General features: G+C 41.6%; 1 protein-coding gene across 10 annotated transcripts in view; it reads left to right on the plus strand.

Moving 5' to 3' along the window:
- Positions 1-17,155, plus strand: part of TRPS1 (transcriptional repressor GATA binding 1) — a 236,193-nt gene that overhangs the window by 59,477 nt on the left and 159,561 nt on the right. For 6 of the 10 annotated variants that reach the window (XM_083450401.1, XM_083450409.1, XM_083450410.1 and 3 more), the window contains exons 2-3: positions 3,405-3,580; positions 5,216-6,144. In XM_083450401.1, the coding sequence (XP_083306527.1) occupies positions 3,544-3,580; positions 5,216-6,144 (966 nt within the window). In that variant the 5' untranslated portion in view covers positions 3,405-3,543. The remainder of the gene's footprint in view (positions 1-3,404; positions 3,581-5,215; positions 6,145-17,155) is intronic. The other 4 variants (XM_083450406.1, XM_083450402.1, XM_083450408.1 and 1 more) reach the window with 2 other exon arrangements.

A 17,155-nucleotide genomic window follows, 5' to 3' on the forward strand; every position in this document is an offset into this window, starting at 1 on the left:
ATTTTAATTTTTTATAAAAAATATTAAACATATCTACATTGTAAGTCTGCAGGAAGGACATATAATTTTAGGAGCAGTCATCATGATAGCTACCATATACTAAACCCCACCTCCGTCAGTGGAAAAAGATGCTCTCAACAAAGTAGATTTCTTAGGGTGGAATTCAACGTCCCAATATTGCGAGCATTTTAGCTCGCCAGTCAGAATGATGTCCCTCCCCTGCCCCTTTGTGCTGTTCTGGGTGTTCTCCTAATACACACACTCTGAGCATGTTTCAGGAAGCGTGGGGTAAGGAGTAGGGGGAAGAAGTTGCAGCCCTTGCACTTTATAGGTAAGTCCAGTCCTTAATTTATAGTCACTGGTAGTTTGGAAATTATGTCATCATTATTAGAAGTTCAGTTTGCTTGCCACCTATAATGTTGGGAAGAACTGAACCAGCAAGATGCAAAAATCTGTTTCTATAGATACCATCTCTCCCCCTGATTTTGATGGACTTTGGTAGATGGTGATGATTAGGAGGAGGATTGCCTCTAAAATTGCCCGGTGCTGTTCGATTAAACAACAACAACATAAGCCCCGCCTGCAGACTTCCTGTCTAAAGATGTTTGTTTGTTTTATATTTGATAAGTATTAAACTTTTAACATAAGCCGAATATACAACTTCCCCAAATGTTCTTACATGTTTTTCGGTATTTTTGCTTTTAGATACAAACATTTGTCAATAAAAATGTAAGTTTGCTGTAAATTAGGTGAACCTAATTAATTATCCAATAAGAAACTGCCACACATGGAGTGGAGAGACAGCCTGCCAATCAGTGCTGATTAAATCTCCCCTCATTTAGTGTGACAGTGTGGGATCCAGCCTCAGCCCTATTTAAATGAGTGCTTGCTATGCCAAAGCTACACCAAAGAAGTATGTGATTAATTGTTTCCTAACCTTGCATATGCTTAATGTAAAAAAAAAAAAAAAAGTTTGTGATCCTCTAGCAGGTATTTCTCTCCTCTGGAGGGAGAATAATATGAAATTACACCTTGGTTGCTTTGTTTTAACATGAAGCTCACACCTACAACCTCTGCCAGATTCAGTAGGCTGAAAATAATTTTGGTTCCAGTTGTTATAATAACATTGCACCATATAAAGCCGTTTCATCAGATGATCACAAAGTTCTCTGCAGTCTATTAATTAATTAAAGTTTACGCCCTAGAGTGGTAGGAAAGTATTAATAGGTATGCATAATGTAGAGCCTCTGAGAACTCAGTTCGTCGGCGGCGGCTGCATTGTTCTTGTCTTGCCCCAGTGAGATTTGGACTTGCATCGCTCCGTATCTATGAAAACTCTCAGGAAAGTTAGGAGAACTTGGCTTGCAGTTAGCTGAAAACATCTGCACCTCTTTAGTCGATGCACCTACACTTTAATATAACTATTTGCCCTGTCTTGGACTTATGATAGTGGACCCCACCCACTTAGAATTTGCAGTGACATTACTTTGCATCATGAACCGCACTTGCAGTCCAGATAGGTTTCTTGCCATTTCTATGCAGCATAGCGTTTATGTAGCTTTCCAGGTGCGAAGGGCCTCTAGCTAAGGAATACAGCATGGTGTATGTTGAGGAAGGGAAGGATGACATAATGCATAGCTAGTGACTTGCCGCTTCCAACATGAGATACACATTTGTTTCCATGTATTGTGGCATTGAACCTTTACGTTTCTGTGCAACCTTAGTTAATTTTGGAGGAGCACTTGGTAGGTTGCACTAGAGCTGAACTGATTTTTTGTGAGGCTTTGTTCTTTTCTATTAACATAGCCCCCGATACTGGTTACTGATCTGGAGTTCCACTGTGTTCCACTGAGTTTGTAGTACAGTGGTACCTGGGGTTACATACGCTTCAGGTTACATACGCTTCAGGTTACAGACTCCGCTAACCCAGAAATAGTGCTTCAGGTTAAGAATTTTGCTTCAGGATGAGAACAGAAATCGTGCTCCGGTGGCGCGGCAGCAGCGGGAGTCTCCATTAGATAAAGTGGTGCTTCAGGTTAAGAACAGTTTCAGGTTAAGAACAGACCTCCTGAACGAATTAAGTACTTAACCTGAGGTACCACTGTATTGTTATATGTAAACAATAGAACTGGATGGCCAGATTATTTACTAGAAAATGAGAACTAGTTTTCAGGTAATGAACCACTTGCCATTGCTTTTGAGCAATTTTCTTCCATGAAATCTAGAACTAATTCCTAGAGCTGTTGGGAGTCTGACTGCGTGACATGCCCACTTGCTTTCAAAAATGAGTTTCACATAACTTTGTGAAAGATTATCAGCGTTGTTAGAGGCCGTTGCTTGGGAAGTTATACAGCATTTGACCGGACCAGATGACAGAACATAACTTGGTTCTACAAGCCTCCCCATTCCATCCTACACATGACTATGCTTCTCTGCTACTAGGCAGACCATAGGAACAATTCCTTCCTTTCTCCATTGGTCTGAGTGACTCCCAAGACTATATTCCGACACCTGAGTTGCATTTGGTTTATCTTAGCGTCACACATGGTCAGGTTTGGATAGAAAATGGGTCTGGAGGGTTAATTTTTAACGCATAAAAGGAGCGGGCAGATAATGAGAAAATAACTAGCCCCATGTCTAACTTACCTTTCCGTGTTCCACTGCTTTAATACCAAAGCTGTCTCACTTCCGGTCTTAGAGCTGAGCTCTAGGATTGTGGGGGATTGTTAAAGACGTGGAATGCATTCATTTTAGTGCTTAAAAGTCTTTATCTGTTTTGTAGCTGACTTGATAAGCATATGTGTAATAAATATGTATATGCCTGGCTGTATTGTTTAAAAAAGTACTATTAACTCTCCAGAAAGGACTACCCTTACTACAAATCTATCCTAGACATCAGGTGTGTGTGTGTGTGTGTGTGTGTGTGTGTAAGTAAGCTGAAGAGAGTAGCTTTTCTGATTGTGGTACACTGGGAGATCCCATCAGGGTCTACCATGTCACAGGGTGAGTGGGGCTGATACAGGAGGGATTGTGATTTTGTGATGTAGTTATTGGACGGTAGTAATGATGCTTCAATTTTGAATTAAGCTATGACACTAAAGTTTCCTGATACTGCCCTCTTGATGGGCCAAAATTCGTTGCCATACAGCTGGATACCTACAAAATATTGGGATCAGAATTTGCGAGAATGTCTATTCAAGAAGGAGTGCATATGGAAAAGGACGAAGCATGCTGAATGCTGTGTATTTTTCTAAACTGAGAACTGTTTGCCGCAGCCACCATTTGCTGTAGTAGATCTAATGCTGCATAGAAAGCAGACATAATCATGTTTTTAAGTAAGGAAAAACCCCAACTGATCGTGAATGCATAATTTAGGAAGGAAATCTTTTTTTTTTCTTTTGCAGATGTGCAGATCAGCTCTCAAAATGTCTTCTGTGTCTTCCGTGTACCTCCTAAGCCAGTTGCGTTAGCCCTCCTGCTAGCTGACTAATAGAATTAATAACTGTAAAAGCAAAAAAAAACAAAAAAGCATTCTAGAGCCACATGCCTTATGAAGTCAATGCTGGGTATGATTTTAAAAGTATGTAATCTATTTTTTTTTCCAAGTGGAAATGTTAACTGGAAAACTTCTTGGCACGCTATAAAGCATTGTGCAATCTGTTATTTGTCTTACAGATAATAATTGCAGAATGCTTATATGCTTTCTCTGTATTCTCACTCTGTCTAACATGACTTGCCAGTAGATAGTTTCTTCCATTTAGAAGTACTGCAAATGGGCTTTTATTTAGATAATATGTCTTCTTGAAAAATGATATTGATAGTGTACAAGCCAGAGGAAAAGCATATCTTTCTTTAAGGGTAGAGTATCACAGATACAGTCCAATGAAACTGCAGTTTTTAGGGGGAAATTTTTTTAGGAAGGGGTGGTGGAAGGGTGATGCGCCTAATATTAGCTTCACAAATTCTTCTTCTCATACGAAAATATTGGCAATTATTTTGAGATTTTAGACAGGAGGGTGGGGGGAGGGGGACTTCAAAAAAGCTTTTGTGTATTTTGCCTCACCCAGCCCATGGCCCAACCATCTGTTTCAGCTCTTCCTAAGCTCCCTTCTTCTCAAATCACATTGGGATGATAGTACCCAAGGGGTGTGGCTAGCTTCAGAAATCCAGTATAGATCAGGAGGTATCTTCAGCAAGGCAATATTCAGCCCACCCAGTTGCTGAACAACGTGTTGGTACTGTGCTTGCCATAAAATCCTCTTTCTTTGTAGGGGCTGACTCATTTCCCCCGTTTTGAGACCCTAGGCCGGCCAACGTGGTGCTTTTCAGATATTGTCAGACTACAGTTCCCATCATCCATAACCAATGGCCATGCTGGTTGAGGGTGATGGGAGCTGGAGTCCAGCAACATCTGGAAGGGAGCACTACGCTGGCTACCCCTGCTCTAGGCAGTAAAGTTATAACATTTTACAGTACTGTAAAATTATAGCATGGAAGTTACCGATAAGATTCTCATTCGAACATTATGTTTGCTTGATAACTATGAGATTAGACCCAGACCATGCAAAATATGAAAGAGTGCATAGTTTATTGTTTGTTTTAAGAAATTCTGGATCTCTTATGTGAGCAACACTCATCTCAAAACATAGCTCATGTAGCCTATAGTAGCACATATATTTTTCAGTTCTATATCTGTTTTCACAATTAAGGGGTTTTCTTATCTTAAAACAAAGAGTGGCATAGGGTTCAGCAGTAGGAAGGGAGGAGCCAGTGCCACCCCCCCAAAAAAAAACCTGGTGTGTGTGAGTGCATGCATGTGTGAGGCTAAATACTGATCTCAGTATGACACATCAATAATTATTTATTCTAATAAGATTTTTTTTAAAAAAAGAATTTAGCATGGCATTACTGGGATTCTTTTACAGCGATGTCAAGCACAGAACTGGAGATTACCAGTGATATTTTAAAATTTATTTAAAATTTAAATTACATTTTGAAATGTTGCTATTTCTGTAAGATTTAAGTCAAAATGAGTGTGCCAGCATTGTAACTGTGCCCAAGTAACTGTGCCACTGATAGCATCCAGTGTTTTATAAAAGCTTGTGGGTATTTTGTATCTGGCAGAAACTGCACCTTTATGTTTAAGGGTGAGGGGTGGCATAAATTGACTGCGTAGTTTAAGCAGTCTAATTGTTTTTTCTGTTTCTGCTTTCAGATATGGTCCGGAAAAAGAACCCCCCTCTAAGAAACGTTGCTAGTGAAGGTGAACCCGAGACTCTCAAGTCGCCGGGTCCTGAAAGTGACACTATTGAAAGGCAACGAGAATTTTCTGCCGGTCCGATGCAAGGGAACACTGAGCAAAGCGAGGCTGCGGAGCAAACTGACAAGGAGGGGTTTTGCACGCATGTCCCAGAGTCATCTCCCAGCACTAAAAAGGACTTTAAAAGCTCCGCAGCAAGCGAAAAGGCTGGCTTTAATTATGAAAGCCACAATAAGGGAGGAAATGTTCCATCCTTTCCTCATGATGAGGTGACAGACAGAAATATGCAGGGCTTCTCATCTCCAGCTGTTGGGGGAATCTCAGAGTCCTTGAAGTCTCCTCTCAGATCAGATGCAGATGACACCCAAGATGTGATCTGCACCCCGCCAGGAGATCTGTCGGAGAAAAGCGATGAGCATCGCACATCACCAAAATCTACGGACGAAACAGTGCATGTGCAAAGTGGTCAAGCCGAGGGCCGGGGTTCGAGCCCGGGTTCGGTGGCCTCAAAAAACCCACAAGTGCCTTCAGATGGGGACGCAAGGCCAAGCAAATTGAAAGCAGATTTGCTGGCAAACGAGAACCCTGATATGGCGCCTCTGTCTCCAGAGCTTCAGGACTTCAAATGCAACATCTGTGGCTATGGTTACTATGGGAACGACCCCACAGATCTCATCAAACACTTCCGCAAGTACCACCTCGGGCTGCACAACCGCACCAGGCAGGATGCTGAGCTTGACACTAAAATTTTGGCTCTCCACAACATGGTGCAGTTCAGCCACTCCAAAGACTTCCAGAAAGTCAATTGTTCTGTGCTGTCAGGGGTCCTGCAGGATATCAATTCCCAAAGGCCTGTCCTGCTAAACGGGACTTATGATGTGCAGGTTTGTATCCCGTACTTCCATACCTCCCTGTGCGCTTCTTAACAAGAAAAACATGGGGACACAATTTTAAGCCTGCGTAATGAATCTCATGTGAGCTGCTACAGCCACATCAATGCCACTTAAGTTACTGCTTTTCAAGTTTGGTCTGCATGAATTCATCGTTCATTTCACACATTATTCAGAAGCAGACTTAGGTTTAGCACTAAGTGTGTACCTAACAAGAAGCTGCTCAGTGAGTGACTCCATAGTTAAGTTTGGATATAATGCTAAGCCACAGTTTCACTTTACAAAAGTGAGTTGCTTGACTAATTACTTTACCTCTTCTGGTGTGTACCAGAGGAGGAGATCGGAAGCACCTAGGCCCTGATATAAAGTAAGTAGAGTTTGTTGTTACTCCCAAAATGAGCTAAACTGTGGTTAGTTTGTAAACAGCCATGATAAAAAAGGCATTTTGATTTGGGCTTGTTTCAATAAACTGTAGTCTAAATTAACTACAGTTTGTCCTTATTGGATGAAACAGAAATTAAAAGGGAAAAGACCTTTAGGTGCACAGAAAAGGGTTTATTAGGCCCAGCATACAAATTCTTATTTGGGGCACTCCTAATAGTTATTTATCTGATTTGTAAAATGCTGTTTAAGCTTGCTGGAGGAAGAGAGCAGAGGAAGAAGCTTTCGAACCTAAGGCCTTAGCATTCTCATCCCCATAACAGTATACTGCGGTTTAATGTTATGTTCAAGCCAGGTCACATGTTTGCAAAAACTTGCTTGCTGCATTAGCACATTAAATTTTTAATTCTCTGCTTAACTGAGTCGGGGATAGTACATTTTAAGTTAGTCAGGACTGAATCCCAAATGAATCAGATCAGATAGTGATGACTTTTCATTTGGTTTCAATGGGACTCAGTCATGACTAACTATTCCTGGATTCAGGGCTCGTAGTAATGGGTAATGACTGAAGGAATCTTCAAATCATGCTTCCCTTAAGGATAGGGCTGCTCATATTATTTGGTGGTGAAAGTATCCAAATTCCTCAAGATAAATTATGTAAACAGATGCTGTGCAGAGAATCATAGAGTTTGGAAGGGATCACAAGGGCTCAGCTAGTCCAATCCCCTGCAATTCAGGAACCTTTTTAGCCAATGTAGGGCTAGAACCCATGACCATGAGATTAAGAGTCTCATGCTCTTATTGGCTGAGCTATCCTGCTTGGTTTGATGGGTCATAGAAAAATATCTAGTCCAGCCTCTCACTCAATGCACAATCTATTGTGCAGTATGATGCAGGGCTTCTTACATTGCATTCTGTGTCTGATAGTTGATTTTGATTTTTTTTACGAAGCGGGGGGAGAATTTAGAACAGGCATGGACAAACTCTGGCCCTCCAGATGTTTGGGACTACAATTCCCACCATCCCTAGCTAACAGGACCAGTGGTCAGGGTTGATGGGAATTGCAGTCCCAAACATCTGGAGGGCCGGAGTTTGCCTATGCCTAGAAGCCATAAGTTTGTATCCAATGCTAGTTCTACTCAGAGCAGATCTATTTAAATTAATGAACCTTTGTTAGCCATATCTATTAACTTCAATGGGCCTATTCTGAGTAGGACTAGCATTGGATACAGTCCGGAATCAAGAGGGTGGTATGAAAGGGCTCCTTAGCCCTTCTTCCAACCATGGAATGGGGAAAATGTGGCTTTCCAGGTGTTTCTGGACTAGCACTATGATCAGGCCCTGGACGATTTGTGGGATAGCATCAGTTGTCAGGTCAACCTCTTGCCTGGTACAAATGGGCCTTTTGTGGTATGGACTTGATGGGGTCATGATTGTACCCTTATGTGGCACCCTAATGGTTGCTGGCCCAACTCTTGTCTTCCTTGCACAGATGTAATAATCTGTTGGCAATGTGTGGTAGGATGGGTATGGGGAGGCTTAGGGATGCTTAAATGGCAGACAGCCAAATGTGCCATGGCTTTATTGGCAAGGGAATGGGATGTGCCTTCAGCAGTTTCGGCATGTAAGTCTCGCTTCGTGCCATGTGATTCTAAAAATGGGAAACATGCAGGTTTGGTAGATCATATCTGGGGGGAAATACAGTCCTATGGGAAATAACTCTCTTGAAATAATGTAGCAGAAAATTAGTATCTGGATTATTTTAAATGAACAATCTGATCTCTGCTGGTTGCTGGAAGCCATGGCTTTTCTTATTGATTTTTGATGGAGCAAGGAACATTAAGTCTTGAGGACAAGGAGTGTAACTGATCTGGTGCCAGGCCTATAAGGCTTACATTTCCGGACAACAGAAAGCCATCTGAGCATTATGAGAGTAATATTCCATAATAAATCCTAGCACACTTCATCATCATAGTAGTATGCATGGAGAAGCAGGCCTGTATTTTTTCTTAGGCAGTGTGGCTATTCTTTTCAGTTTTGCTTCTGCATACTCTGCAGGGTATGTTATGGGTGGAGGTGGGCAGTGCATAATTCTGTAAGTTATGTACTCTGCAACTTTATACTAATTTGCCTAAATTCCCAGCTGAATCCCCCTCATCTCCAAACACTGTGCCTTGCTGGAGTCTCCACGTGTCACAGTGAGGTTTTTAATTTTCATTGTGCTGGCTTTGCCTTAGAATTCTGTTATCATTCACAACCACTTTGTTATGTAGGCTAATAATAAATATTATTCTAATTATTTTGCCATCATGGTACAGTGTGGGGCTTTCTGCTCTTCCACCATGTACCCTATAATGCTTTAAAAAAAGGGGTTTGGTTTGTTTTTGTTTAAATGGCATTCCCTCTCCAGTAAGCAGGACAAAAGAGAGCATGTATCGCTAACCACAAATGAAGCAGTCCAATTAAGTGCAATCAGGCCAGTTGGAAACAATAATACAAATTTACTAATTTATTAGTGACAAACTTAAATGATTTTCTATGCGGTACGTCATCTAGAGATAGTTTTATTATAAATTATGAGTGCTATTTTTTCTCAGTTAGACTCAATCATGCCACATCCCCCTAACTACTTTACTTTACTTTTTTGGGTCTCGATGTTTGCTGTCTGAATGGCATAATTTGGTTAAAGAGAAACCTCACCAATAGTGATATAATCAAAGTCACATATTTCACAGACATTTCACTAAAAACATCAAAGTAATATAGAAAACTTGAATTTTTGCTTGCTGGAAACTTCAGGTTAATTCTATAAAGCCTGTTGAATTAATCTATTGCGTCTTTTGACAGTTTCAGTTCTGTAGAAAAAGGCTGGCTCTGTTTGTAGCTTGTTAAAACTGCAGTGTGACACACATTTGGTTTATTTCAGCACCTGATGACAGGGCTGTAGGGAGATTCTGTGAACCCTTTCACAAGAATTTATCCTGTAAAGGTTTCTTATGAAATGACTGTCTGGAATATATGCTGGGTTGCAAAAACTGCTAGTACTCTTGCAAGTAACGTGCAAAACAAATAATAAGCTAAACCTATGGCTTGTAAATAATATTGGCATGATGTGTTAAACAAGACACAGCAGTTTTTAATTACAGTGATAGTTCCTGGGAATGCCAATATTTAATGATGGATCCAGCAGTAAGGATGGTAGGAACGTATGATTAAGGGGCACAGAAACATTAACCTCCGAGCAGGCATAATGGTGTGAACATTAAATGGGAGATGTGGGCAATCCAGAAACTGATTTTGTGTTTCTTTAGAACGTACTATTTAACTAACTGATTCAGGCTTTCAAAAAGATTGTGATAGTCAATATACAGGAATTTGATTTTTTTTTTTTTTAGCATTCTCTTACATCTTCCTAACAGTGATATTGTTAGGTTCTTTGTTATTTATGGGCAAGTTTGTTCTTGATTAGATTGGACTGGATGCTTTTTCTGGGCGGCATTTTCTGAAATAAACCAGATGTGCGTGATATCTCAGAGTGAACAAATAGAACTAGAAATAAAACAGATCAATGAAGACCGTACTCGTTTAATAAGGCTTGGCAACAAAATGCTGTAAGGAAGACAAAAAAGGGGTAGGAAACAGCACACAGATAATCTAGTTAAGATCAGTTCTTTCCTCCAACCAGAAGTATAGTCTAAAATAGACCAGACACTCCTATATGAAGCTAGTAATTATTTGATAGAAACAGTTGGCTCTGGAATCTTCTTTCATTCATATATGTTTGTGTGTGTGTGTGTGTGTGTGTGTGTGTGTATATGCATGCTAACTTTTCCTGGTGAGTTTGGGGAAAAAAGAGCATTAAATATTCACTCATTCCAAATGTTAGACTTCACCACTTGTGCATACACCAGATGTTGATGCCAAACATGTAAGAAGATAAATAACTGATTAATATTTTCATGCTTCGCAGTAAATACTGAACAGATTTTATAAACATGCAGTAAAAGGATTGCTGGAATTCCCTCCAGTGCCCCACACATTTGTCTTGCGATCTTGCCTATTCTGGAAGTTGTTTCCACCCGCAACCCCCAATGCTGTTTCATTTGAAATGGATTGCGATTCAGTAACTCCCAGTCTTGGGGGAGGAATAACTAAAGCTTCAATCTTGAGCATGCTTAACGAATGGTAGAACTTAATTACTAGTATATTTAATGCTTCTAATTTATACGTTGCATTTCAAGTGTCACTTACTTCATCTTAATATTTTTTTCCAAGAACCTGGCCAATATCATTACTGCCATATTGTAGATGGAGGCTGACATCGAAGAGATGGGATTAAATAAGGGTACCTAATTAATTTTGGTTGTTGTGAGATTTAAATGATGGACGTCTGTCTCATAGCTCACACGCTTTAACTAGCACACTACAGAAGCTTCTGCAGGTCTAGTAATATATGGATATACTTATTCATTTGAAGTATTCGTATCCTGCTCTTTAGCCAGAAAAGGCCCCCAGGCTTGCAGTCTAAAAGGCATGACACAATAGGAATAGGGATTTGGAAGGGGGGGGGGATGCCATCAACAAGGCTGCCCCAAGGTGCTCTCTCCAGCGTTGAGGTCTAGAGTGCACATTTGGATAAGGAAGCAAACAGAAACTAGAATACAAGTGACACTAATCTGATAGTGAGGTCAGTATATAAGCACTATAGCATGTGCTTATCACGTGGTGGTCATGGCAGTGAATTTCATATCCAAACAGCCACCTATCAGTGCTTTTCAGAGTGCTTAAAGGACAAGTGTGTTCTGGTCACAGACAGTAACATCTGAACCACCTGTCACCTGCTTGGACATATTTGCTTAGCGGGTGGCGCTGTGGGTTAAACCACAGAGCCTAGGACTTGCCGATCAGAAGGTCGGCGGTTCAAATCCCCGCGATGGGGTGAGCTCCCGTTGCTTGGTCCCTGCTCCTGCCAACCTAGCAATTCGAAAGCACGTCAAAGTGCAAGTAGATAAATGGGTACCGCTCCGGCGGGAAGGTAAACGGCGCTTCCGTGCGCTGCTCTGGTTCACCAGAAGCGGCTTAGTCATGCTGGCCACATGACCCGGAAGCTGTACGCTGGCTCCCTTGGCCAATAAAGCGAGATGAGCGCCGCAACCCCAGAGTCGGTCACGACTGGACCTAATGGTCAGGGGTCCCTTACCTTTATGAAGATACAATTGCTTGCCTCCACTTCAGCCTTGGTGGCACTAGTAGTTATAATTTCAGAGGAGGTCCAAAGAACTGACTGACCCTTATTGATCAGTTTCAGTTAATGTAGCCTGCAGATGTGGACAAGAGGCTTGGATGTGTATGACCAACTACTTGACCCTTGCCCTTCATGGCTGCTTACAGGTAGCTGGAGGGATTTGGCGGAGTGGGTCCATTGGGTAGTTAATGTCTCATTGCGGGGAGGGGTGTGGTCTCCACTACTTTGAAAGAGGAAGTGATGCATCCCCTTCTTAGGAGGAAATTAATTCCACAGGGCTACATGATCTATAATGAACCAATTGGCTAATCAAGATTTATATGTTCTCCTGGGGTTATGGCAGTCTGGGCTGAGCCAGTGTGGTGTAGTGGTTAAGAGCGGTGGACTCGTAATCTGGTGAACTGGGTTCGATTTCCCGCTCCTCCACGTGCAGCTGCTGGGTGACCTTGGGCTAGTCACACTTCTTTGAAGGCTCTCAGCCCCACTCACCTCACAGAGTGCTTGTTGTGGGGGAGGAAGGGAAAGGAGGTTGTGTGCCTTGTGGCTTTCATGCGTGATGGCAGCCAATCCTCAAAGTAGATTGCACATTGCATTTCGGATGTAGTTGCATTTCACATTGCAATGTTTGGGGTGGAAAAAAAGGATTGCTAAAAGTAATAATACTGTATAATAATAATTTATTATTTATACCTTGCCAATCTGGCTGGGTTTCCCCAGCCACTCTGGGCAGTTTCCAACAAATTATTAAAATACAATAATCTATTAAACATTAAAAGCATCCCTAAACAAGACTGCCTTCAGATGTCTTCTAAATGTCAGGTGGTTGTTTATTTCCTTGACATCTGATGGGAGGGCGTTCCACAGGGTGGGTGCCACCACCGAGAAGGCCCTCTGCCTGGTTCCCTGTAACTTGGCTTCTCGCAGCGAGGGAACTGTCAGAAGGCCCTCAGCACTGGACCTCAGTATCCAGGCAGAATGATTGAGGTGGAGACCGAGTATACCGAGTCAGCATCAACTCTAGATTGTAAGCCCCTATTTATGAATTTGATGGTCATTTTCAAATTTAATGACCATGCACTTCAAGTAGAGACTATATGCAAAATTGTTTCCTTGTGGTGTTGCCAGGACTTCTTTTTTGTTTTGATCTGTTAATTAGGACTTGCCTATTAATTTATCAGCTAATTAAGGATTTACATACTGATTTCAGGTATATAGCCTCCCAGCCATTATCTGCATTCGGATGCTGTATTTTCTTGACTCACTTCCATAGGAACTAAAATACATTTGTCGAAATATGAATCTCATTTGCAAGCTGGATGCAAACTTATTTCTGAAACTCATTAGCCTCTTGATTTGTTTCTCTGTCATGGTCTGCAGCATCAGTCGTAAGAAGCTTGGCAGCCTCCGGGTACTGATTTATACAGATCCAGTTTCCAAGGAACAGCCAAGATCGATCCTTCTCCCCCTCTCCCCTTCTTCTCCTCTCCCTTTTCATTTCAAAGATTAACATTGGGTAAAAATACTTAACATTGTTTAGAATGGAACAAATTCCTTTTGGCCACCATCCTGCTTTGAGTTTTCATAGCGGTGGACCTGCAGGGTATATGGCACTTGGCGTGGGTGCAGGAATTCGTTCACATGAAATAATTGTAGGATTGGGGTCTTTGTTTGAAAGTTTTAACAGACCAACCCTGGAAAGATGTTTACATCAGGGTGGAATAAGCATGAACCTAATTGGAGGGTTTAATATGCATGAACCTAATTGGAGGGGCTGAGAGCAGAGTAAGAGTTTCACTAGTTCCCCCTTCCTCTGTAATGTTTCAGTGGATGGTAACAACTTGTACACGCACTCTGATTTATCTATATTAACAACACCCCATTATTCTGGGGTAGCTAATCTGATATAGATTCTATTTTGATTCCATATTCAAAGAACCGCTCTCATCTAGAAGTATTCGTAAATAAACTTGCACAAAAGATAGAGGCAGAGACAGAATTGATCTCCATATAGTCATTGAAGACTTGTTAATGGTGTGGCTGCATTCACAGTCCTTTGTACAGTTCCTGTCACCTTGGTTTAAAAAGGTAGACAGTAGAATTGGGAAAAGTGCCTCAAAGAGTAACCAGAATGATCAGATAGTTCAGGCACCTGCCTTTCCTTAAAGGCTAAAGCAGGAATACCAAATGTGATGGCTTCCAGGGGTTATTGGACTCCCAACTCTTTATCAGTTCCAGCCAGCAAGACTAGTGGTCAGGGATAATGGAAGCTATAGTCCAACAACATCTGGAGGACCCAAGATACCCAACTCCAATTGATGAAATTTGCTGCCGGAACATGCACTGCCAGAACATGCCACTGGTTTGGCTGTCATTAAATGGGGATTAGACAAATTAATGAAGGCTAGGCCCATCAACTGCTGTTATCCACAACATCTAACTGGAACTTCCAATAATGTGCAACTGAAAACAAGTTGCAAGGAGTAGAAATTGGGGCAGGTATTGCTTTATTGCCTACTTGGGCATTCTCCAGAGGCAACTGGCTCGACTGCTGTAATCATCATGATGCTTTACTAAATGGACCCTTGCTCTGATCCCACAGGACTCTTCATGTTCTCATGGCAAGGTTAAGTAAACTTGAGCGTTGTGCTATTATCCTAATTTATGTTTTTACTTATGATACATGTTCAGAGTCTTTTTCAGTACTTTCAATGCTGTTAGTTTGAAGCCATGATCGCTGGAGGCATTTGAAATGATCATCCACAGGTTGACTGTGCTGGTCTCTATCAGTCATGTAGATTGCTGTGGGCCAGTTTGGTCTGATTCTCCCAGTGTGCAGGAATTGCAAACCCAGGAACATCTCAAATTAGGAAATCCTGATGGGTCCACAATAATTCTCATAAGATACAGTGAAGGTCTTCCCAATCTTCTGGAAGAAGTAAAATATTTCAGAGACCTTCGTCATATTGGCATGTTATATTTAGACTTTGGCTTGAAATCCTAAGAACAGTGTGGTCACCAATTCTCTTTTATCTGCAGCCCACTGCCCCATATCCCAAGACCCAGGAACATATTTAGAGGGACACAGGAGACTTCAGATGGAAGTGAAATTGGGAGAACCTATTGCTGTGTATGTGAACTCTGTTCCATTCACAGAAGACAGCTATAACACAAAAGCACTCTCTGTTATCAAAGCTGAAGGCGGTGCTACAGGGTGGTGCTACAGATCTTGCTATAAATCTTAGCATCTGTTCTGACCTGCATAACATGGTGAACTTTGTTAATTGTGGGATAGTTAATGCCATTCTGAATGCAGGAGACTGGGTGACTCAGGGGATTGGTAAAGGATCTCAAGCCTTTCACTTCCTGATTAAAGGTTGAAAATTGTGACCTAAGTAATTGGAAGGTTTGCTGCCATTTGATTTTGCAACTTCATTTAGTTGGATTAATTCTTAGCTGATGGAAAGAATTTTTAAAAATGGAAATCTCCATCAGTTTGTCCAACCCAGAGTGATTCATAACCTGTTTTCTTCCAGAAAGCCAGGCATTCATTGCAGTCCTAGGAACCACTCCAATTATTCTCTCTGCGTGTGCATTAAACAGTATCTTCACACCCTTGAAGATTTCCGACATTCACATGTCCTACAGGGCTATACTCTAAAAGACCTTCCCTACAAGAGAGAGAAATTCATTTAGGGAAGAAGGTCTTTTACTTCTTGAGCTCTGCCCACCTGTGCTGGAGGAAGTCTGTTGCCCATAAAAAGCCTAACTGATCTTAGCAATGTGACGATCAGTGCTTGGAGACCTTCAGGCTTCTGATATGGACTTATTTATTTATTTATTTTACGACATTTTTATGCCCCTTAATCCATAATAGAGTTCTCTGGGCATCTCACAATAAATGGGGAGATTTAAATATGGAAGGAGTAGGCTCAAAAGAAGACTCTTTCTGGCAATAACTTCCTCATTTGTTTGGTGGAGGCACCTAGGGCCTCCTAAAAATAATCTTAAGGTTTGAATAGATACATAAGGGTGAAGACAGTCTTCTGGCTTCCGTGTCATTTAGTGCTCTAAGGATTAAATCTACCACTTTAAATTGGGCCTGGAAATTTGGGAGCCATTGCAGCTAATAAAACACAGGCATAATATGTTCAGATTGCCCATCCAGTAGCCAACCTAATGTTCCCTCCTAGAATTTAGACTGAATGAGAAGTTACAGCTTTCACATAGAGAATGCTGGCAATGTGTCTGCATGGTACATCCATAGCATTTAGAAGCTCCTGAATATGTGGGTTTCCAGTGGTTCCTATTGCAAAGCTATAAAGAAAGTTTGAATGGGACCCTAAGATGTTTGAGCCATGCTGAAAACAAACCCATTCTGTAGACATGTCTGCATATAACCTTCCCCTAAATTGACTCTACCTCCACCTTTGGCTGTGTCTTCATGGCAGTGAAAGGGAGACTTGGGTGAGGTTTATTGCTTCATATGCTGATCTCCTACAGGTCAAGGATGCATTTTTTTTTTTAAAGGATGCCACATGGCAAGTTCAAAGAATGAGAGGCTATGCATTATTCATTAAATTGCATATGCACACTCCCACTTGGTATTGGTGCAATTTAGCCTTCAGACTTCTAAGGCAGAGAGCATGCAAAAGTGTAAGATTTGAATCTGTTCTGTGCCATAGATAGACCCATGGGCCTTCCCCTTCTACACTTCTCTAAGTGTCCCACAAACTCCTCCTGTTTCTGCCACTTAAAGAATACTGTAGGTTTCTTTTAAAAAAGTAACTGTGTACATTCTGTGGTAGTTAAGAGTGGTCTAAAAATTGGAGTAAGTGATTTTTAGATCGTGTGGGGAGATACAAGAGATGTATGGCAGGGTATGAATTGGCTAGTCACTTTATATCTCCAGGAATTAGGGCTGGCGCTGTGGTCTAAACCACAGAACCTAGGGCTTCCCAATCGGAAGGTCGGCAGTTCGAATCCCTGCAACGGGGTGACCTCCCGTTGTTCGGTCCCAGCTCCTGCCCCCTAGCAGTTCAAAAGCAAGTCAAAGTGCAAGTAGATAAATAGGTACTGCTCCAGTGGGGGAAGGTAAACAGTGTTTCCGTGCACTGCTCTGGTTCGCCAGAAGCAGCTTAGTCATGCTGGCCACATGACCTGGAAACTGTCTGCAGACAAATGGCGGATTCCTCAGTCTATAGAGCGAGATGAGTGCTCAACCACAGAGTCGTCTGCGACTGGACCTAACTGTCAGGGGTACCTTTACCTTTTTATTTAGCCAGTAAATGGGTAGTAAGGAGAGTACATTGGGGAATATGATGGTATTTGGTGAGTGATTTGTCCTTGGGACTAGCAAGGGAGTCAAGTAATTTATAGAGT

Source organism: Podarcis tiliguerta, assembly GCF_965153285.1.
Source record: "Podarcis tiliguerta genome assembly, chromosome: 7".
Classification (NCBI taxonomy): Eukaryota; Metazoa; Chordata; class Lepidosauria; order Squamata; family Lacertidae; genus Podarcis; species Podarcis tiliguerta.